Below are 22,528 nucleotides of genomic sequence, written 5' to 3'. Positions count from 1 at the left end.
TATGGTCAAAATTAATTAACAACGACAATTTAATTTCCTAATACTGAAGTTATTACTACATTTTCAAAAGGAATAACGAAGTCTTTGTAACAAAATAACGAATAATTTATCTGAGTTTCTGAGACAAAAATCCCAGTTTAAACGAATGTTATCTCACTTTTGTCAATAGTAATGACAGGTATGACGGTATTTGGCGGGGTCACGGAAGAAAGCAAAAGCGTTCCCGTGGCGCCCGCCATAATGCGTTAGAGGGCAGTCAGGTTTTAGTGGGTATTCCGGTCACCTTCTGTGGCCGGCGAGTCCCACACTCCCTACGCCATTGCACAGCCCGGCGTAGGCGTGCGTAAACGCATTTCCTGATTATAAAAAAAAAAAAAAAAAAAAAAAAAAAAAGGTATGACGGTATTTACACATAAGTTTTGGTCTCAGAAACCAACGGTTAGACAGTAAATACAAATAAAGGGCAGTATTGAAATGAACTTGATTAGATATATCACTCAATAGTTGCCAGTGTTTAAAACACTATTATTATGATTTAAAAATATATTAAAAATAACATATTTTCATTCCTAACACAATCACAGCAAAAACATCAAAAATCATTCCAATCAAATTGAATTACAATATAATTATACATGTATATATATACCAACTCTATTAAATCACAGATAGTCTCCCACTAATGAACAAAGCTCAATAAGCAAATATAGTACGCAGCATTTCACTTCGGACATCGCTCAAAGTGAGACGTATGGCAAATATGGACTGAATTCAGTTTTGTAGAGCGCTCTCTCTATGGCTCACTGCACCTCATATAGAGCTATTTAGTGACGTCACAAAGACAAAGACAACGCTCTACAAAACCGATATCTCTAATCCCCGAAGTGACAACTCAATTGCCTCGTATTACGTCGACGTTTGGAACATTAAAGCCAATATTGATAAAGTACCTGATAAAAATTTATTTGTAATCTATTATTATCTAATAAAATAAAAGTAATATGATATGTTCGTTTAGAAATGTTTAAAGCCGCTACTTCTCTAAATTTCCAACTACATTTATTATTGAAAAATCTTATATTTTTAACATTCAGATATTTAAAAAAATCTTATTACAAATGGAAAAGCCGACAAGCGAAATAGTAGATTCAAAGACAATTCGTATTTCAAAGTTAAAAAGAAATTTCATCAAACTTGTTTCCAACGCGTAACCTCAAATTTTGACAGTGACGTAAGTCATAATTTTGACAGTGACAGTTACAAGGTGGGGTAAGAAGTGAGCGAGGGATCTAAAGTTTAAAAAAGTTCAAAAGTCATAGATATAGGTCAGTCTTATAGCTATGGGGACGTGTTGAAATCAAGTTTGTGTGGTGGCCACGGCTACCTGTAGCTGATGCCGTAGCGATTGGCCAGCTGCGGCGTGTGTGTGGTGGCCACGGCTACCTGTAGCTGATGCCGTAGCGATTGGCCAGCTGCGGCGTGTGTGTGGTGGCCACGGCTACCTGTAGCTGATGCCGTAGCGATTGGCCAGCTGCGGCGTGTGTGTGGTGGCCACGGCTACCTGTAGCTGATGCCGTAGCGATTGGCCAGCTGCGGCGTGTGTGTGGTGGCCACGGCTACCTGTAGCTGATGCCGTAGCGATTGGCCAGCTGCGGCGTGTGTGTGGTGGCCACGGCTACCTGTAGCTGATGCCGTAGCGATTGGCCAGCTGCGGCGTGTGTGTGGTGGCCACGGCTACCTGTAGCTGATGCCGTAGCGATTGGCCAGCTGCGGCGTGTGTGTGGTGGCCACGGCTACCTGTAGCTGATGCCGTAGCGATTGGCCAGCTGCGGCGTGTGTGTGGTGGCCACGGCTACCTGTAGCTGATGCCGTAGCGATTGGCCAGCTGCGGCGTGTGTGTGGTGGCCACGGCCACCTGTAGCTGATGCCGTAGCGATTGGCCAGCTGCGGCGTGTGTGTGGTGGCCACGGCTACCTGTAGCTGATGCCGTAGCGATTGGCCAGCTGCGGCGTGTGTGTGGTGGCCACGGCTACCTGTAGCTGATGCCGTAGCGATTGGCCAGCTGCGGCGTGTGTGTGGTGGCCACGGCCAGGAGGAGGGGCACGTCGTTGACGTCAATGTTGAGAGATTTGGTCAGCGAGGCGATGTCGCAGAAGTCAGTCGTCATAAGCAGATCAGCCAACGTCTTCGATAGTACGCATAGCTCTCGTAATTTGCCCTCTAGATATTGTATGCACTAAAACAAATTATCAAACGATAAAACATTGACAACTAAATTATAATTCTCTATCTTCGATAGCTACTAATTTTCAACATTTATTAACCTCTGTATTATGGATTCGCAATTTTACAAAATGTCTGGAATTTAAAATTCTAGGCTAGTAACATAGCGACCACGCGACTATGTGATAGTAATTCAATATAAGTGTTAAAATGTGTTTGTTCAGTTCGTGTGTACCTGATAGGCGGGTACTTTAGCGTGTCGCATGAGAGGCAGCGCGTCTAACATCCCGCCCACCAACGGTGACAGCCCGCCCCAGCCACAATCCCGCCCCACCACACGCACCTCCCTGACAAAAATAACAAACAAATTTATTTATAATTTAAAAACTCAACATCTCAAATTACGATAAGATTTTAATCTTACTAATATTATAAATGGGAAAGTTTAGATAGATGGATGGATGGATGTTTGTATGAAGGCATCTCCGGAACGGCTCAACGGATTTTGATGACATTTGGCACAGATTTAGAACATAATCAGGCAGAACATATAAGCTACTTATTAAGTTTTTTTTCCACGCAGACGAAGTCGTCGAAGTTAACTAAGATAGATAATAATAATATTAGTTACCAAGTGTTAGTATCTCCAATGATAGCGACAGCTTGCATGGGCGTGTCCAAAGTTTTGTTCAGGTACGATGTGAGGTCTAGGTCCCGCCGCAACTCAGTCTCCCAACTTTTAGGGCTTGAAATTGTTCCTGGAATAGAAATGATTATATAACCAAAGATTATTCATTAAACATATTGGTCCTTCGAGCCGTATAACAGATTTTACTGCGCTATATTCAAATTCAAAGGAAAAATTTAGAAGCTACGGTAGACAAAAAGCTAATTCTACTCACCTTGTAAAATTAAATCAGGTATATAGTGTTCAGTGACACCGCCCAACAGAGACGCGTCGAATCCGGACCTCATCTGGCACTGGTCAGATCGACAACAAACACTTGGCAATGGAAATTCTAGAACTCGCTTCACATCTACTAGTTCCTTGGGCTTTTCCACGCGTTGTCTAAATCTAGGTTCCGGCGCCGGCCTCGGGTTGTCACTCGCGCTTCTTAAGTCTACTATAATAGTGTTCTCGTTTCGTTTTCTGACAAAAGTCTTCGGCGACATCTCGCGTTGCTCATCGCCCACGATAACCTCCTTAGCAACTTGTGGTTCAGACTGTCGGGGCATGTCGTTCATGTACTCCATTTCGGAAGCGTTCGTGGGCGTCTGCAGCAGCGACTCCATCAGCTGACACTTGTAGCACGTGTCGCACCGCTCCTCCTGAATGGGCGGTACTATCGTCGGGTCGAACTGGAAGTTGTCCAGTTTTAAGTTCCCCGGTTTCCCTATATAATGCCTATCTAGTATCTCTAAGTTTTTGCTCTTCATATAATTAGTGACTATCTGTGGGTACTTATCGAATTCAAACTTAAAACCGGAATGTTTTATTGGTTTGGAATGTTGCAAGGTCTGGCGGCAGCACTTGGTGGGGCTGTCGGCGCCGCACGAGCTGTCCTGTGTGCAGACGTCCTCGCCTCTCGCACAGGTCTCCTGCGCCGAAGGGACGGGCTCGTTGTTCACATTCGAGGACTTCTTCACGCTCCTCCCGCCGTTCGATTTGTTCTTCAAACCGACCAGCTTCTCGTCGTCGCCCAGAACGAACACCACCTTGTTCTCCGACTCCAAGTCCGACCCGGAAGAATCTAGGCTCGAGTCCGAACCTTTCAATGAGATCAATACCGTAGGGTTCCTCCTCATCCCGCCGACCGACTTTTGACTGCATATCGCCGGCTCCGAAGCAATAGAGAGCTTATCATTAAAATTAGAGAGCGTCGCCGACCGTTTGAGGCTGACCTCGCTCGAAACTAACGTGCTAACACTACTACCACTATTCTGAGTATTGAACGACGGCAGTTTTAAACTATCGGGCGATTTGAGTCGTCCGGCGCTACTCCCGCACGACTCGCTCCCCCCGAGGCCGGAATTCGGTTCGACATTGACACACTTGACTATGCTTTCTTGGAAATCACAGTGTTCGTATGCGAAATCGGTCCTGGTGACGTCACCGCAGCGGACGAAGTAGGTGAGCACGGTGAGGAGCTTGTTGATGAAGTGCGCGTTGGTGGTGCCGGCGATGATGGTCCTGGCGGTGCGAGGCGGACAGCCGATGCTGCCGCAGAGGTCGCCGAGCTGCGCCCACAGCGCGTTGTAAGGGCGGCGACACTCCTTGGCGGCCGGCTTCGCTTGCGCTCCGGCGAGGGTGATGGCGTCGTACGGGCTGACGGTGGTCACCCAGCCCAGGTGGTGAGTGAGCACGTTGCTGACCAGAGTGCTGATGAAACTGGAACAAACAAATTTTAAACTTTAATTATTGTACTCAATATTATTGAGTATACAAAACGGTATGTTAGCACTAAAAAAACTAATCTTTGTTTTTGACTAGGCATGCATCTTAGCATGTTTTTACAATAAAATTATATGTTTATAACATTCATATTTTTGATAATATTATCTCATCAACTAATAAAATTTTCAAACAAAAGCGAGTACTCTCACTTCTGCCAATTTATGACAACATTAACAAGAAATATTTCAAATTATAATACACATTTCGCCCACTTCTGTGTTGAATAGATGATATACTTACACATATATTTTACGTTATTCTAGACAAGAAACACGAAGAGGAAGATTATTTATGTTGAGATAACGGGAAGGGTGGGACATTCACCTCGCGTTCTTGGTGAATGAAACTAACATTTAAACAAGTAATATAAAAAAAAAATAGTTTTTACTTGAGCCATCCACATTCAATCTCATTACTTTGTTTATATGATTATCATCCCTCCGCATAACATGTTCAAACCATATGTCAAAATGAATTATTTATCATTATTATAATTCAGCGTCATATTTAAGATAGATATGTGAAATCCTATCAATCACAACACATAAATTTATTTTTAGAATTTATATGTAAAACAATACACTATTTCACACAATTCTGCGATATCACCTAATTAGATTCTCAGGCAATTTACACGAACAATGCGCATTGAAATACCAAAAGCGCGAGTATCACGTGAACCTACGTAAACACTCCATATAAAAATAACCAAAGAAAACATGCCCGAGCTAAAAATAAAACAAAGTTACAATATGACGCTCTCCTCATTCACACATGTTTCGTAATTGACGCTCAAACAGAATTAAGCCAGAGACAAGACGTTTTGCTTTTCTTTTTATTCAGCCGAGTCATTAATCGCACGACATATTGGACGAAGGCCAACTAAGAAAATATACTTTTTGGTAATTAATTGTATTAGATAAGCTATTAATAACAAATTCATATTGTTTTAATTAATTAACCTAACAGTTTTTGTACTTATTTCTGGCAATAAATTGAATTAGCATTTATAAATTTATTCAATATAATTATACGAGCATCCCAATCTCACAAATCATGTTATTTCTAAACATAAAAAAAAAATGTCTTACGTATTTGACTAGTTTTATCATACCTCATATTGTAGAAATAAAAAAATTGTATGTGAAAATTATTGCTGATCAGTGTGTGCTTACCCTTAATATCATGTGATACTATTGCCAAAGTTATCAAACAGGTAATAAAATTAATCTACGTCAGCGTGTACCATATAAAAAAATTAAAGCTTTACATATAGAATGAAATGTTCTTACCTACTGACTTAGTCACGTGTTTAGATTCTCAAATTATCGACTCTCGATATAGAATTTAAATATCGAACACTCGTGACCGTTACTAAGACGATTCGAGATATTTATGAAGATTGATAGCGATGGACGATTTACATTTTACAAAAATACTCGAAAAAACAACTCAATGAACACAAACAATGTAGACTCGTAGATCGTACATTCTAGAATATTTTCTGTTGTCAATATTAATATTAGTTTACATGACACGTCTTTTACTTTGACAATTACAAATGGTATTTGAAGAATGTATCCAATGTTTCAACGATACAAGAGTATGTTAAAAAAATACAGTCGAATTGATAACCTCCTTCTTTTTGAAGTCGGCTAAAAAATAAAACTATGCTTTAGTTTCGAAGAATTTAACCGAAAGAGTGAAATTTAATTGAAATCCAAAATAATAAGATAATTTGAAATGTGAATCTTACTAATATTATAAATGCGAATTTTCGGATATATGGATGGATGTTTTTTAGAAGATATCTGCAGAACGGCTCAACAGATCTCGATGTAATTTGGCATAGATGTAGAAAATATCTTTTTTTGTTTTTTTTTTTATTGATTTTGTTTTTTTTATTCCGCGGAAGTCATAAGAAAATAAGTAAAGGAAATTTCCGCATTTAATGTGACACAAGTGACTTCATTGATTTTTATTCCAAAACAGCCAACGTCATTAGTAAACGATCAATATATGTTTATTGAAATTTATCGTAGGTGTCCACAGATATATTGTCATCTCTTTTTATATGAATAAAATAAAGTCAAACTGTTCCGACGTAATTGTGTAATCTTTCACCTACACTTTGCGTTACAAATGGAAACCGCCCAAGAGAAATGACGCGCGTCCGAATTATACTGACAGACAAACTGTCGGAACATAATGTGCACTTTGGAAGGGCAAGCCAATGACGAAAAAGCTAAAGCTATATTGTTATGACAATCTAAGAAAACAATATTGAATTGTATGCTGAGGCAATACCACATAGTAATACTTACATCAAATTTTTACAAACATTTATGTTACATTGACAATAAAAGATGGTAAAATACATTTATATTCACTCAAAAAAAAAACATTATTAAACAAAGTTGGCAATCAAACAATAAACTGTTTCTAACAATGCAGGAAATCTTACTAATATTATGTATGAATGGATGGACGGATGTTTGTCAAAACATCTCCAGAACGACTGCATAAATATCGCTGAAATTTGGCATAAATGTACTATAGAAAAATTGGGCTACTAAGTTGTTTTTTATATCCGGACGGATTCGCGGACGACAGCTAGTTTAGTATTAAAAAAAAAACTAATGTGTCATTCATTTGAATGCTGTCATTACATCGGATAAATGTATTAAAGTCGTATAAAGTTGGCTGCGATCCACAAATACTTTAGCAACTATGTATTTGATACATTCTTATATAATTATAATCTCATTGGCAATAGCTCAGGCGCCAGAAAAATATTTATACATTAGCTATTTGTTACAGAAAAAAAAATCGATGACGTAATGTATTACGAAGATTTAAGAAAAAAAAGGGATTCATAGTTTTTTTGTTTTAATCCCACAATTTTCGACCTAACATTATTACATATGCTCCAAAAGTTAGACAATCTTCAATTAAACCTTACATAAATAGCGAAATGTGTTTGTAATAGTACGAATGTTTACTTACAAATTAGTATCCTTGGTGTCGGCCACTTTTAGCACTGCGCAGATATCCGACAACAAGCATTCTGACTGCTTAGCGCAGATGCGCGGCTCACAGCTCAGCAGGCTCAGCCACGACGACTGCAGCCGCGGACCGTACATTAAGTCGGATAACCTAAAACAAAACGCTAAACTGTATACAATATTTAAGATATGTGAGTTTATACGACTTTATAGGGTAATAAGATTGGTTACCCCTGGCATCTAGTTCAGGAGTAATCAACCGATGCATTTATTATTATTATATCACAGAACTATCACAGTTACCTTGTTTTACAGTATAAAGAGTATTCGACCACCCAATATCGTCAAAATAGCAAAGTAATCAAAGCACATAGATATCAACAATTCGTTAAGACAGTACGAGAAAATTGATGACCCTCAAAGGTAAATATCGTTCCCATTCTAGGAACAGAGTTAGATCTCCTATAGGTAGTCTTAAGATGTAACTGTGTGAGCATTTGTCGATTCGATAAAAGATCTCACCATCTCGCAGCATCCACCGCAGCTGTATGTAACGTAGATACAAAGTTTCCTCCAGCACCGGCCGCCATTGTCGCGGCTCGCAATCGACACACCAATGCTTGTAGCTGAGGCGAATGTTCCACACAACGACGTATGAAATCCCTGACAAATATACACTAACTCAAAATACAACACCTTCTTATGTTAATTACCGTGAGTTTCTGAGACCAATATCTCCGATTAAAAAGTTATCTCTGTTTTGATGATTGATGTAAAATAATAATTACATTGTTGACGATATGTTTTATACAGACATTTTGGTATCAGAAACCAACGATTAGAGATTTAAAATTATCGAGGAAATTTCGGAAAAATGTTAACCATTCGAATAAAATAGTAATACAACTTTTAAAACGAACTTTTATCATTCCGAAAACGACATGCATTATTTTGATAAATTAAATACAATATCCAGCTGTATTTGCAAAATCTCCATTTAAACATATGGTTTTTATCTGTACAGGGATGAGGATATGTTTTACTCAGAAATTTTGGTCTCAAAAACCAACGGTTATGAACCTAATTTATATTCGAGTGAATGTCAAAATTAGAGTGATGAAACGACATAACAGTATTATTTAACAAATCTAAACTCTATTTCGTATGCGTAAGGTTGTAAATTAATGGTAACGTTATATATGTTGTGTGTACGTGTTTGTTATGGCTATTACCATCATAAACCAACTGTCACGAGTTAAGGATAAGTGAGAGTGATAACAAACTAACTGATAATAAAGGTAGTAAAACAACTTCAGTCCTAGGCAAACAATCAAATATCGTGTTCAACAAACAATCATCTTAGCACTCGCAATATACTTTATATTCTGCTAAACTTTTCTGGCTCGAATGGCACAAGTGAAACCAAATTGCAATAGCTTATTGGGGGTCCCCTGTTAAAGTCAAAAATTTCCACAAAATCATAGTCTTGTTTTTGTATATTTCAATATATAGCGCCTCTCATCAGGCCAGATAATTTAGTCGCACTATACTAGTATATTGATTACGTTAGTAAAAAGGCTTACTTACATATCAGATGAATCAGGTACAGTGATCAACAAAGCTAATCCAAGCTTGTTCCTACGCGGCACTACGCCAGATGTTGCACTGAGGAGGCTGTCACTTGTGCCGCTCGTTGTACTATTTTTGTACATCTATGAACAAGAAACACCTGAAAAGTTTACATTATGTCTCTCTACTTAACGTATCCAAATAATTTTACTGGACTGGATGCATATTTTATAACAAAACATCAAAGTTATATATGCAAGCATAAAATATTTGGTCTATTGACGCGTTCCCACTGTCGTAAAAACTGTATTATAGCAATTTTTACATCCTTCTCATATTCTTTGAAAAAATAGAGATAACAATGTTCTTATACATGTTTCACGACAACTTCACACTTAAGCGATATTTATTGTACAAATACGAGTCCGGATACATTTGATTTTTATTGACACATCCTATCACAAGACCTTGCGCACCTCGGAAATGTTTCTAACGTGTTAACGCATTCAGTGTGCTCAAATATATTTTGTAAACATTAATAATACACTGTAACCGTTGAATTCGACTACCGTAAAAAATATATGTAATTTGAAATTATAAATGCGAATATTTGGACGGATGGATGGATGAAAGTTTGTTAGATGTCTCATTTTAAACATATTTCGCTGAAATTTGGCATACACGTAAGAACATAGTCTAGAAGAATACATAGGCTACTATTTATAATTCCACGCGATCAGAGTCGCAGGCGACAGCTAGTTAGGCTTAGTTTTAGACTCTCTTTTATCAGAGATAAATACAAGTGTCACGTGCAGGGCCGGCGTTTCGATAGGGCGCCGTTGGGCGACCGTCCACGGCGTTGGACATAAAGGGTCGCTACAGGACTGCAAGTTTCACAGTCTTACATAACCCTGATACGCCCTCCCCTCCAAAGACATGATAATAAAAGAAAGCGTCCTAGAAATCCCCTCAAGGGTGCTAATAGAATTATTATCGTTACTGGTCACGGCAATGGAGCCTTTTTAAAGCGGCCCTCTTAATTTACCTAAGTGTTTGTCTGAATACAATTTTACGTGGGTTTACACTGCAGAAACACCACAGACAACATATTTTTGTATAGATGTTTGTATAATGAAAACTCGGTGACTTTGACGAAAGCATATGAAATAAATCATATTAATCCTCCCGTCAGGGTTAGTCTGGATAACCATTGATTGATTGTCAAAGACTTATCGGTCAATGACGTCTACTGGAATATAAGGAAACTTAGCAGATTTTCATAGATTACTAGATGTCACCCGCGACTCCGTCCGCGCGGAATTAAAAAAAAAACTATGTGTTCTTCCAGACTATGTTCTACATCTGCACCTAATTTCGTCAAGATCCGTTGAGCCGTTCCGGAGATACCTTCAAACAAACATCCATCCATCTAAGCATTCGCATTTATAATATTAGTAAGATGTTATATTAGAAAGCGTAATAATAATAATTATTAAGGTTATATAGGTTACATAACATCACGCCACACAACTGACAAACAACGAAAGTCTACAAAAAAAAACAAATAACATTCTTTGTATAATGTTATCTGTGACAAATATAAAATGAATTGATAAATCGCAACTCAGATATAAAATCAAAACAAAGACAATTACATTAGTTTTTAAAAAACAAGTCTATGACACGGTAATAATAATACCGAGAGTGAGAGAGATACAGTTATACCCAATTCCTGTGACGTGACAAAGACAGGGATAACTATCTTCTGTCCCTTTCTGCGTACCAGGCTTTGGGGTTTGTTTGGAACAAAGGTTGTCCCCTACAAACAACCTAGGTTGTCCCTAACAAAGTTTGACATTCGTGCTATTTTTCGAAAATTGTGAGTACTTAGTGACTGTAATTGTGCAAAAATATTTTGATATTACAGTTTTAGTAAGGTAAAGTTTATAAAACATGGTATACTGCTGTATTGTCGGTTGTAAAAGCCGTAGTGAGCGAAAAGAGAAAAACATAACCTTTCACTCGTAAGTACTGAAACTACGCACCTATTCACATGTATTCATACTAAATAAGGAAGAAAATACAAACTAGTTGTTCTTTACAGTCTTTGTAATAACTAATATGTTAAAATACGTGTAAAATCAGCTAAAATAAAATGTATTTTTCGAACATTATGCGCCCAAACGCAGATGTCATTTGTGTCAAATAATATACTGTAGATCTGGGAAACAAGCGGCCATATTAAACTTCTTTTCAAATTGGTTGGTTATTACCCGTAAAAATAATACCACCATCTTGTTGTAAAAATTACCCTGAATTTAGGGGAAATAAATTATAGTATGTATAATGTATATAAATGAAACAATTCACATTTTTTATACTATTTTCAACAGATTTCAAAAGGAGTTTTTAATTCTGGTATATGCTGTGTTTTTAAATATTTGATACTTTCTTATCCCGTTGATTTTAAAGAGTATGCTTTTTAATTTGTCCCATGTAAATTTTGTTTCTTAGAAATTACAATCAAAATAGTTTAATATTAAGTAGTTTTACATGTAGTGTTCGCTGTAATGCTATACAGAGTAATTTAAAATTATATGACTATAATATTGGTATGTTTTTTGTAGCTTTTTATGAAGACTAAGGGCTTTGTGCATATCGAAGAAAAATAGGACATCGTTTGAATGCTCGTCTAATGGACCTAAGACTGAAGAGATGCCGCGCTTTGTTGAAGCGGTACGCGGGAAAAAAATATCGGGAAATTCTTTTTTTGGAGTCACTCAAGACATCCTTGATTAAGGCAGCCGCCGATATTGACATGGACCTCGTTCGTGCTGTGATAGACGACTGGCCGCGCAGATTGAAGGCCTGTATTCAAAATCACGGATGTCATTTTGAATAAACTTTAGTGTCATAAGAATCTATGTTTTGTTAAGTTCATTTTGGTATATAAATGGTCACATAATGAATAAACTTGTTTCAATTATTTTATATTAAACATGTGACAGAATTTATGACCTGACTAAGTATTACTAAAAAAATCTGTTTACGTAATCTTAGTCACATAAACAAAAATTACGCATTGTTTTTTATATTTATTACGTTTATTAATTACAATTTAATTGGGAATATATAAATTGGTCTATATTAAATTATATCGTAATTATTCATTTTCGGGACAAAACAAATAACTGGTAACCCCAATCCTTTTACTTATATATAGGTATAGTCTATAGTACTCTCTATCTGTCCCTTACGGGTGTACGCGCGTGTCATATCTATATAATTCTTCATCTGAGTTAAAAAACGACGCATGGTCGCGCAACTGTCATTGACAGCTGACAGGCTATTAGCATAGACTGACGTGAAGCGCGTGCTTGTGAAACTTCATTTAAAGATTTTCTCTTTTGGTATTGTGAAGTTTTTTATTTTTATTTTAATTTAATGGCGATCCTTGACAATTAAACGTCAAGCCAAATGTTGTCTCTAAATAAGAATTAAAAAAAAATTTGCAATAGCAGAGTTAAAAGCCGTTAGTTCAAACTACATGACCAATCGCAGTAGTTCAGGCTAGATGAAGCTAAGACTTTAAACAGCTAGAAAGCTGTCCTGTTTGTGGATCGAATTTTAAAAATCCCTTGTCAAATGAACTTATCCGATGTGATACATCACCATTATTCATAAGCGACTACACATTTTCTTTTTTTTTTGTAAATGAGAATGCTTATTATTCAGCTATACATTATAAGTCTATCTATCTATATCTATGCCTTTTCCCAATTATTTGGGGTCGGCCTTCCTTGTCCTAATTCTCCAGACAGCACGATTCCTGGAGTCTTGTTCGTCAAGGTCAATTTCTTTTAGATCCTTTTGGATCGTCGTCAGCCAAGTGGTCGGTGGTCTTCCGCGATTTCGCGTCGTCGTGGGCAAGTTTAAGGCCAGCTTAACCATGTGATCTTCGGGTCGCCTCTGAACATGACCATACCAACGCAAACGTCTCTCTTTTAATTTTTCAGAAATGGGAGCGACTTTAAAACTTCCTCTTACATATTCGTTTCTTATCTTGTCCATTAGGGTGACACCCGCTGACCAGCGTAACATGCGCATCTCCGTGCTGTGTAGCCGGTTCAAGTGTTGTTTGTTGGTGGCCCAGCATTCTGAGCCATACAACAAAGCCGGCCTTACCGCAGTTTTGTAGACTTTTCCTTTTAGTTTTAACGGTATTCTAGTGTCGCAAAGTACGCCTGTGAGTTGTCGCCATTTAAGCCATGCCGTAGCGGTTCTATGCTGCACATCATCGTCTATTTTTCCATCGTGGCTTATTATAGATCCTAGATATTTGAAACTATTAACTTTTGGCAGAGCTACTTGACCTACTAAAATGCGAATATCATCTCCATTTGTTACTCCGTCAAATACGCAAGACATATGTTCGGTCTTCTTCCTACTAATCTTCAAACCATTCCCTTCTAGAGCTTCAATCCACGACTCCAAATCTCTTTGAAGGTCGTTTTCATCTTCGGATATAAGGACAACATCGTCTGCATATAATATATTCCACGGCAGTTCCTTTTGACATCGTTTGCTAATATAGTCAATAGTGGTGTTGAACAGCAGTGGACTAAGGGCTGAACCCTGGTGTACCCCAACCGTTATTGCAAATTTCTCACTCGTTCCTGCGGGGGTAACTATTTGAGTTGTTATATTAGTGTACATATCCTGAATTAAAGCGATGTATTTTTCGGGCACAAGCTGAGCTCTTAATGCTTCCCATATCAGGTCGCGTGGAATATGATCAAAAGCTTTCTCGAGATCTATGAAGACCATATGGAGGTTAGATCGCTTATGTTTAGCTTTTTCTAGCAGAATACGAATGGTCTGTATTGCATCTGAGGTACTCTTTCCAGCTACAAAGCCACACTGGTTAGGGGTTAAAGTAATGATATTAGTCAGACGGTTATTTAAGATTCTTTCCCATATTTTAAAAGTATGGGCCATCAATTTAATTGCCCTGTAGTTTCCACAGTCTCTTACGTCACCTTTACCTTTATAGAATGGGACAAGAAAACTATTACGCCACGAGTTTGGTATCAGATAACCAGCACTTATTTTGTTAAAGAGCTCTTGCAACCATGGCGTTCCGTCTTTTTTCAAGCTTTTCCATACCTCTATGGGAATTTCGTCTGGACCAGTAGCTTTATGACTTTTCATTTGATGAATGGCTTTATGAATCTCGTCTTCTGTTATGGGTGCTATGGGTCCAGATACCGATTGAGGTGGTGTGTGACTAGTTGTTCTTGGATGTTTTATATTTAAGAGATCTTTGTAATACTCTACCCATCTGGATTTAATTGTCTCGTCGTCAGTTACCAGTTTGTTTGTGCTGTCATTTATATATTTAAACGATGTCATATCTTTAGAGTTATTATGTCGAATCTTCGCAATTCTATGTATGTCTCTTTCTGATTTCGACAGCTCTAAGTTGTTATAAAATTCCGCTCTAGAAACATTCCTTGTGATAGCCACGTGTCGTTTTGTTTCTTTCTTTATTTGGATGTATTTTAAGCGATCGACTTCATCTCCTGTTGTTTGCCAGGTTTCAGCTATACATTATAAGTGTCCAATATTTAAAAAATGTAAATTATTTTTTAATATAAATAGGCAAAGAATATAACTGATCAATTCACTATAATTACCGCGAATATGTTAAAGGTAATTTTATTGAAATAACTATCGTAAATAAGCTAAGAAATAGTAGACTAGTCCATAAACAATGTTTTACAATAGATATAATCTTACTAATATAATAAATGCGAATGTTTGGATGGATGGATGGTTTGTTTGAAGGTATCTCCAGAATGGCTGCATGGATCTCGTTATAATTTTGAATAGATGTAGTCGGGGAGAACACATAGGCTACTAATAAAGATTTTTTAAAATCCGCGCGGACAGAGTCGCGGACGAAAGCTAGTTTATTATATAAGAGAATTAACTGCGTATACACAAGTGCAAACAATTATGTGTATCTGTTAATTATCGGGGCTCAATTAGTTAATGATAACGGCTCACATGACTGGTGGCCGGTAGTCGATTCAGTCGCTCAAGTGACGTCACGAATCACGCGCTTCGACGCCTATAAAGACATTTTAATTTTAAACCAGCTTGATTACTGTCACGATGTAGTTATCTTGGTTTAGGGCAATGACGAATCAATATTTTGGGAACGTCAGTAATAAAATCAACACTACGATAAGTGTGAAATATCCCTACGCTGCAGTATGTTCCTTATAATAACGAAATTAAAATTATTTGATGGCATCAAAATTATTTGTTTATATGTAAAGGTTCGCTATCCCCAATTTATAGTATTCAATAAATGCGAGTAAATTAAAACGTTACACATGTTGTGATTAACGTGTACTAATTTTATAAAAAAAAACTGATAGAACTTTACAAGGAATGCATTATGAAGGAATAAAGGAATATACGACATTATAATTGAAGAAATCTATTATTTTAGATCCTGTACTCTGAGGCATTACTTAATAAAATTACCATCCATTTATGTATTAAATTCGCCTTAACAAGTTCCATGTCAGTGCCATTTTTTCATCTTACTTAATATTATAAATACGAATGTTTAGATGGATGGATGTATTTTTGTTTGAAGGTATCTCCAGAACGGCTCAACGAATAAATTTGGCACAGATGTAGAACATAGTCTGGAAGAACCTATAGGTTACTTATACTTATTAAGTATTTTTAAATCCCGCGCGGACGGAGTCGTTGGCAAAAGCTAGTATGAAAATAAACTCCTCAGGCAACTTGGTGACAATAAAGTTGTTAACAGATGAAATCTAGATAGAATTATATATCAATGGGTATGTTACCTGTGAATCAGAGCTGGTGGTGTTAGTGGGAACACTGAGGAAGCTGGTGCCGCCGAGGTCGAAGCGTGTTGCCATACTCTGGAAGGTTCTGCGTTGCCAACTGCCTGTACTTGACACGCTGAGCTTGCGACCCGGCGGACCTAAGGAATTAATTACTTTAAATACGCGTTATTTATGAAATTAATAATTTTTAAATGTTACATAATAGTAATAGTTAAGTAGACAACAAATCCATTTGAATTATGAAGAAAAACTTTTTTTTAATTCCTGCTTTTTAATAACTTTCATAACGTTCGCCATGTAATTAGTTCTTTTTTTGGCTTTGCTTACAGAAAGATCAACAATATGTCATCAGTTTCCGGTCGATACTGACGCGGATGCCCTAAATATTACACACTGGCAAATGTAATGATCGTAACAATGACGTCACAATTCGATCAATGAAATCGTACGTTCTTATACAACTTGATACTAATCCAATTATTAATTCATTATGCTGGTTTCACAAGACAGCAGAGCACTAGAACAGTGTAGTAAGACAGTACTCTTATTGTTTGAACAGTAGGTATGCGTTCAAAGAATAACAATACCGCATCATTTAATGTTCTGCCCTTGTGTGAAACTACCACTAGTCTCGTATTGGAACGAATAGAGAATGCGTTGTCAGCCAACTCAAGTTGAAAATAAAATCCCATTAGATCCTATTTAGTCTGTTAGCAACTCTAAACGGTACGTTATGAATGGTGTAAAATTAGATCTGATTATTTTTAGTATACAGTTTTAATTCAATCTTAAATTAAGTACGTAACTTTAAAATTTCTGAACGAAAATTTTACAGTCTTTTCGTTATTAAAAAGAAATAACTTATAGTAAACTGTTACGTTAAGTATTTTAAATAAAAATATTTATTTATCTAATCGACGTAAATCTATTTTTATATACTTAGCTTAAGGAAACATCATATTTCAAGCAAATCAGAGTATTGATAACGTTATCCGTCATCTCTTAACAGCATTAGGTGCAAATTGTTTAAAAAATCACATCACATGATTTGGGAACCTCGGATGCGAAATTTATAACGAAAATATTGACCTTTATGACATACGTGACAAGTAATGACAAAGATTATGACATTTATGACGATGCACAAGCGAAAATTCCCTGCCAAAGTTCAAAGTACCACAAGATTCTTTTCTCGTCTTATAACGTCTTATGTATTATAACACTGACACGTATACTTTCAACGAAAAGATAAATAAATCAGATTAACAATTAAAAAGTTACTCACAAATGAAACTCAACTCTTCCTGAGTGTTACTTCTATCCCCGGCGTCGTACATAGAATAGTGTTCGAAGTTGGACCCCACGCTGCTGTAAGGGGATTGCTCGCTGTAGAAACCTGCACAACTTTATAAACTTTATTTATGATCTTAACACATAAAATTAAGAACAGATTTCAATATAAATTGTGACTCGGACTATGAATAGATAGATTAACATTTTAGTGTTCACTTTTGTTGAAATACAAACAATTTACTAAAGCTAAGATATTACATGTAAATATTATCCAAAATTCTAATTGTCTAAGTTAGTAATATCTGTGAAATATTTTCTAGGGAGATTCGGCGACAATGAACGTGTTAAAATATAACAGAAAGATAAACTATATGTATACAAACTTACCCGAATCTCCCCTATCGATGGAGAAGCTCAGTGACACCTCCTCCCCTCTCCACGACGGCACGTTTAAAGGCGTCGAGGAGTTTCGCACCACGTTATTGTTGGTTTCGCTGGTCTTCCGCTCGACACGACTTATCCGTCGAGACATCGGTACACAGAACACTTTCGTGCACATAAACCTAATAGAAGAAATACGACTTTACAGTAAAAAGATCATGTTCAAGAAAGATTTGAATCAAAGTCCATTATTATTAATGTATCTTTTAGAATCTCAACACGATTTTTTTTTAAAGCCGTGGAAGCTTACAGTTATATGAACACCTTTTTGTATATGTGATTCATCAATGTAAACTAACTGTTTATATGTGAATATCAATAAATAAACTCTATATTCTAGTACAAGAGTTGAGAGCATATGAATGAAATTGTTTCGTATTATCTACACCACTTGTATTAAATCGTTCGAGTCCATTCCTGGCTGTTTGCCAACATCCTCCGGAATCTCGTAAGGTCAAGATCACGACAACATTATTCCGGAAGGTAAAAAATGGAACAAACAAGATACACTTTCGTACGAGAGTTCGCGAAACTTTAAAGAAACATGCCCTAAAATTAAACACTTCTGTATTTTGAACAGTGTAATTTACATTTGAATTTAATATTGTTCTCGTACTATCACAAGCGAGACATTGGAATAACAGTTAAGTAACGGGAAATTTGATAGATCCTTTTATATTTGTACTTAAAAAGTATACCTTATAGTATGTTATTCCCTGTACGTAACTAAGAGCTTAGGAGCTTTACACTAAATTAAAATTTACTTTTTAAATTCCTTGATTGTGGCTTTTCTTTTACGGAGCTTCCAGTTTCGAATGATTTATTTTATTTATTTATTTTTATTATTATTATGTACAGACTTACCTTTTAGGATCATTCATGATGTGAATCTTCAGCGAGACATTCTTAAAATTCATTGCGACCGCGCCGAATATCATGTCACCGAGAACGCTCGCGTCCGCCGCCGGCCCCTTGTACTGCGAAACATTACTAATGCTTATGATCTTCAATGCTTTCTACTGCAGGACAACGAACTGTGGACCTAGCACGAATATTTGTGACAATCACCTTCGTATCGTTAACGCCATTTATGTCAAAATTAGTATGAGGTTTTTGATACATTACACCAGATGATTGTCGCAAACATTTGTGCTAGGCCCTGGGCCCCATAGGTGCTCTATTTGAAACATTTATATAATTACATCTAAAAATTATTATAATGTGCCAAGGATATGATAATTTTAACGAAAATTTTCAGTATAGGAGATAGTTTCCGTAGTCCTATTTAATCTAGTAATCTAAAACTAGGATAATATCTATCTAATAATCTAAAACACTACTTACAAATCCCTTAAGTAGCTGTTTGAATAATTCAAATTAAAGTTAAATATAATTAAATGGCGATATTTTTAAAGAATTCGTTTTACGTGTTGGCAATATGTTTCTTTTTCTTTTCTTTTTAACATTTAAAATCCTAGATCAAACAATCGATGTCGTTGTCAACAAACATACTACGTGACAATTAAATAATCGAAAACAAGTTTATAAAAAATTCAACAAAAGATATCAGATAAGGAAAGAATTACAAATACACATTATATAAATAGATGAATCTATTGTTTTACAGTATAATAAGAACATATAATGCCATAAACGGTTACAATTATCGCTACACAAAAAAGTATATACATTATAGGCGAGTACTTTTATTAGTCCCACTTATGGCGTCCGTTATAATCATAAAGGCTAACATATAAAGTGGATCTAAATTTAGATCGCAAGCGATGCGTATAAACGTTGAATCGTACCGATCTCGTGACAACGATGTCTCAATTGTAAAGTTATTTTTATTCAGTTTGTTAAGGCTTCGCTAATTCACGGATGTTAGCAAACATATCCAAAAACAGGGACATATCAAGACATTATGTTTTATATATAAACAATAAATATTTTTACAGTTTAATTTTAGTTTCTTTTAAATTATTATCAATTCATATTACTATCTGAGAATCTTGTTGAACAATAGATTTATATGCAACATAACTTCCTTATAGCTTGCCAGAAAAGGTTAATATTTAAATTATATAATTGGCTTTAAAATACGTTTTGTCCCTTATTTGATGTGAACAATAAGGTTAATTAAATTTATACTCTACTACAAATTCGGAAAAAAGTAATTCAATCTTAAATTTTTACTAATATTATTAAATTTCTTTTCATCCAAACATTCACATCTATATATAAAAGAAAGTCGTGTTAGTTACACTATTTATAACTCAAGATCGGTCGAACTGATTTAACTGAAAATTGATGGGGAGGTAGCTTAGAACTAGGAGAAGGCCATAGGAACTTTTTTATCTTGTGTGCATTTTTTTTATTCCGCGCTGACGAAGTTTATAATATTATTAAGATTAGTTTAGTTTATGCCACAATAATTTTCAATCAATGAATATGTTCTCTAGATGGTTTGTATTTTAAGGGGTTAAGTATTTGTAAGAAAGGAAACAGTAATTGTACTAAATATGTAGAAGATTCACAGATAATAATAAAGAAATATGAACTAAACTCAACAAGTTAAGTTGGGTTGGATCATCAGCAAGTCACTCCACTGTTAGACGTAGACCTTCTCCAATTATCTCCCACTAATATTTAATATTTAACTTACCACATAGCTGTATCCATTTGCCACCTCCACAATACATGGGTTATCATTCTTCTGGTGTTGATCAAGTTTTCCATTCTTGTCAGCTGGGATTCTCTCTATAGTAGATGAATCAAAGAGAACTTTTCTTCCTCTCCAGTCACACTCTTTAAACAGTAGCAATCTCACTTGCTCTGGTGTTATCTCACAGGACCTTCATAAGAAATATATAAAATATAAGATTTCTGTATTAAGTATTCTTAATGTTTATATTTATCTATTATAGAATAGTTATTAATTTAAAAATGTTATAAATATCTATTTTGTGTGAATTAAAAGAAATAATAATGATCAATCTAAAAAAAATAACAATTGATAATAATTATCATATTGTTTTGTGAAGAATCTGATTACATCTCACTGTTCTTAATCATTCAAACTAATAAACTAAAAGGAATTTAATGTACAAACAAATTTACAGACACACTACTCCAAATTCAGTATTTCTGGGTTAGTGATATAAAAGTTTAATGATACTACAAATAGAAATAAGATACTTTTAACATATAACTATGACAAGGAACTTATGACATAATTGAAGTTTTTTAAACATCCAGAAATCTTTTGTTAAAAAACTTAATTTTGTTAAATTAATTAATGAACCAATGAATCCAACTGGACTTAAAATTCTAACAAATGTCAGAGAGAAAATTTGCTTTGATAAAAATACAGATTAAAATAATTGTATTATTTAATAGTGAACATATTTAATCAGAATCTAAAATTAAATAAAAATATCAAAAGGTTTCACAATCCTAAAACAAGTGAATTGGTTACATACTAAATATAGTATGTGCAAACTTTCTCTTTTACTCATAAGCAGTCACATGCTTCTTGTACATACAACAGTAACCTGTTTCATATGGTATTGTTTATGCATGTCAACAGCTATTAAATCTATAAACTGTACATTATTTCAAATAATGCTGACACATAATAAACCACCATTTAATTCCAACTCAACAAACAAGTTTACACTGCTCAGAACTACTTTATTTAGGTTTTAATTTACTATTAATATTCTAGACATGTTATAACTTGTGAGATGTCAGGTTATAATAAAAAAACACTGCAATTTAATTACCTAAATTTCATTTTATTTCATAGTCATGTATGGATAGACCTCACAGCTGTTCACTGACATGTAAAAAAGGAATCCTTGTCACAAACAATCACTGCCTTACAAAATGCAATTCAGAAACTTTGATTTTAAATGCACAAAGACTGCAGCGATTCGACTGGCGATCGGCCGACCGGAGTGGAATGTGCAAGTGTACTAGCCTCTGACTAAATAGTAAGTAAACATAGAAGTACGCCTCCCCTCTTCCTGAGTGACGCGATCGTTGCGCCCACGCCCGCCGCCCGCACCCCGCCCTTATCACATGCTCGTGCCTCCCGTAGTATTTGTCGGCTGTCGGTGACGCTCGTCCAACTGCCACCGATGTTTGCGTCAGAACCAATTCATGATACGAAAGTACGACGAACGATTTTAAAGAGAAGAAACGACGACGATTCGTGCGTCAAATATTTCAATGCATGCCACGCTCTCAAAAACATATCCTAAATGAATAAAAAGCATTCTCGACACCTACCTGGCCCAGTTTCTTGAGCCCCGATCAACGTAATCGAGTTTTCTCTTTGTTGAAAAGATCTTATCCAACAATGCCATTTCCTCACATTAAACATTTCACGACATTTTCATGGTCACATTTTCCATGCATCTTTAATTGTAACAAATTATCACAGGGCTATCAAAATATTCATTTATGTATTTCTAAAACACTTCGGATGTAAATAATCTGACACATCACGTGCGAAAGTCATATGATTAACCATAGACAAGAGTCTGTATTCCAATGCGAGGTCAAGGTCAATTGAGGATTTTACGTAAACTAGTTTTTGGAACCCTAAATCTTGAATTATTACCTAATCCTCCTAAAACACTGCC

The 22,528-nt window shown here is 36.0% G+C and overlaps 1 protein-coding gene across 3 annotated transcripts; it reads right to left on the bottom strand.

The window, feature by feature from the left end:
• Window positions 1-1,368: 1,368 nt before the first annotated feature.
• Window positions 1,369-22,385, bottom strand: LOC106715984 (folliculin-interacting protein 1). 3 transcript variants are annotated; one of them, XM_045678224.1, is made up of 14 exons: window positions 22,173-22,248; window positions 21,665-22,012; window positions 20,545-20,734; window positions 18,744-18,856; window positions 17,826-18,001; window positions 17,431-17,541; window positions 16,143-16,282; window positions 9,271-9,395; window positions 8,206-8,346; window positions 7,685-7,834; window positions 3,126-4,612; window positions 2,855-2,981; window positions 2,459-2,570; window positions 1,369-2,236 (listed from the first exon to the last, which is right to left on the bottom strand). In XM_045678224.1, exons 2-14 carry the CDS (start codon window positions 21,673-21,675, stop codon window positions 2,030-2,032), a joined length of 3,090 nt encoding a protein of 1,029 aa, XP_045534180.1. In that variant the 5' UTR covers window positions 21,676-22,012; window positions 22,173-22,248; the 3' UTR covers window positions 1,369-2,029. The 3 variants fall into 3 exon arrangements, with proteins under 3 accessions (XP_045534180.1, XP_014364885.2, XP_045534181.1); XM_014509399.2 differs by lacking the exon at window positions 21,665-22,012 and having other exon boundaries at window positions 22,173-22,385; XM_045678225.1 differs by lacking the exons at window positions 18,744-18,856; window positions 20,545-20,734; window positions 21,665-22,012; window positions 22,173-22,248 and having other exon boundaries at window positions 17,431-17,549; window positions 17,826-17,899.
• Window positions 22,386-22,528: the final 143 nt, after the last annotated feature.

This window comes from Papilio machaon, chromosome 6, assembly GCF_912999745.1.
Source record: "Papilio machaon chromosome 6, ilPapMach1.1, whole genome shotgun sequence".
In the NCBI taxonomy this organism is placed as follows: domain Eukaryota; kingdom Metazoa; phylum Arthropoda; class Insecta; order Lepidoptera; family Papilionidae; genus Papilio; species Papilio machaon.
The sequence above is the reverse complement of the archived record's forward strand: the minus strand, read 5'-3'. Positions and strand labels throughout refer to the sequence as shown.

Coding starts and splice junctions, on each gene's coding strand:
- LOC106715984 (XM_014509399.2), bottom strand. CDS start 22,249: ATGGCATTGTTGGATAAGATCTTTTCAACAAAGAGAAAACTCGATTAC. Junction 17,542..17,825: donor CATCGATAGGGGAGATTCGG/GTAAGTTTGTAT, acceptor AAAGTTGTGCAG/GTTTCTACAGCGAGCAATCC. Junction 2,571..2,854: donor ATTGGAGATACTAACACTTG/GTAACTAATATT, acceptor TATTTTTGTCAG/GGAGGTGCGTGTGGTGGGGC.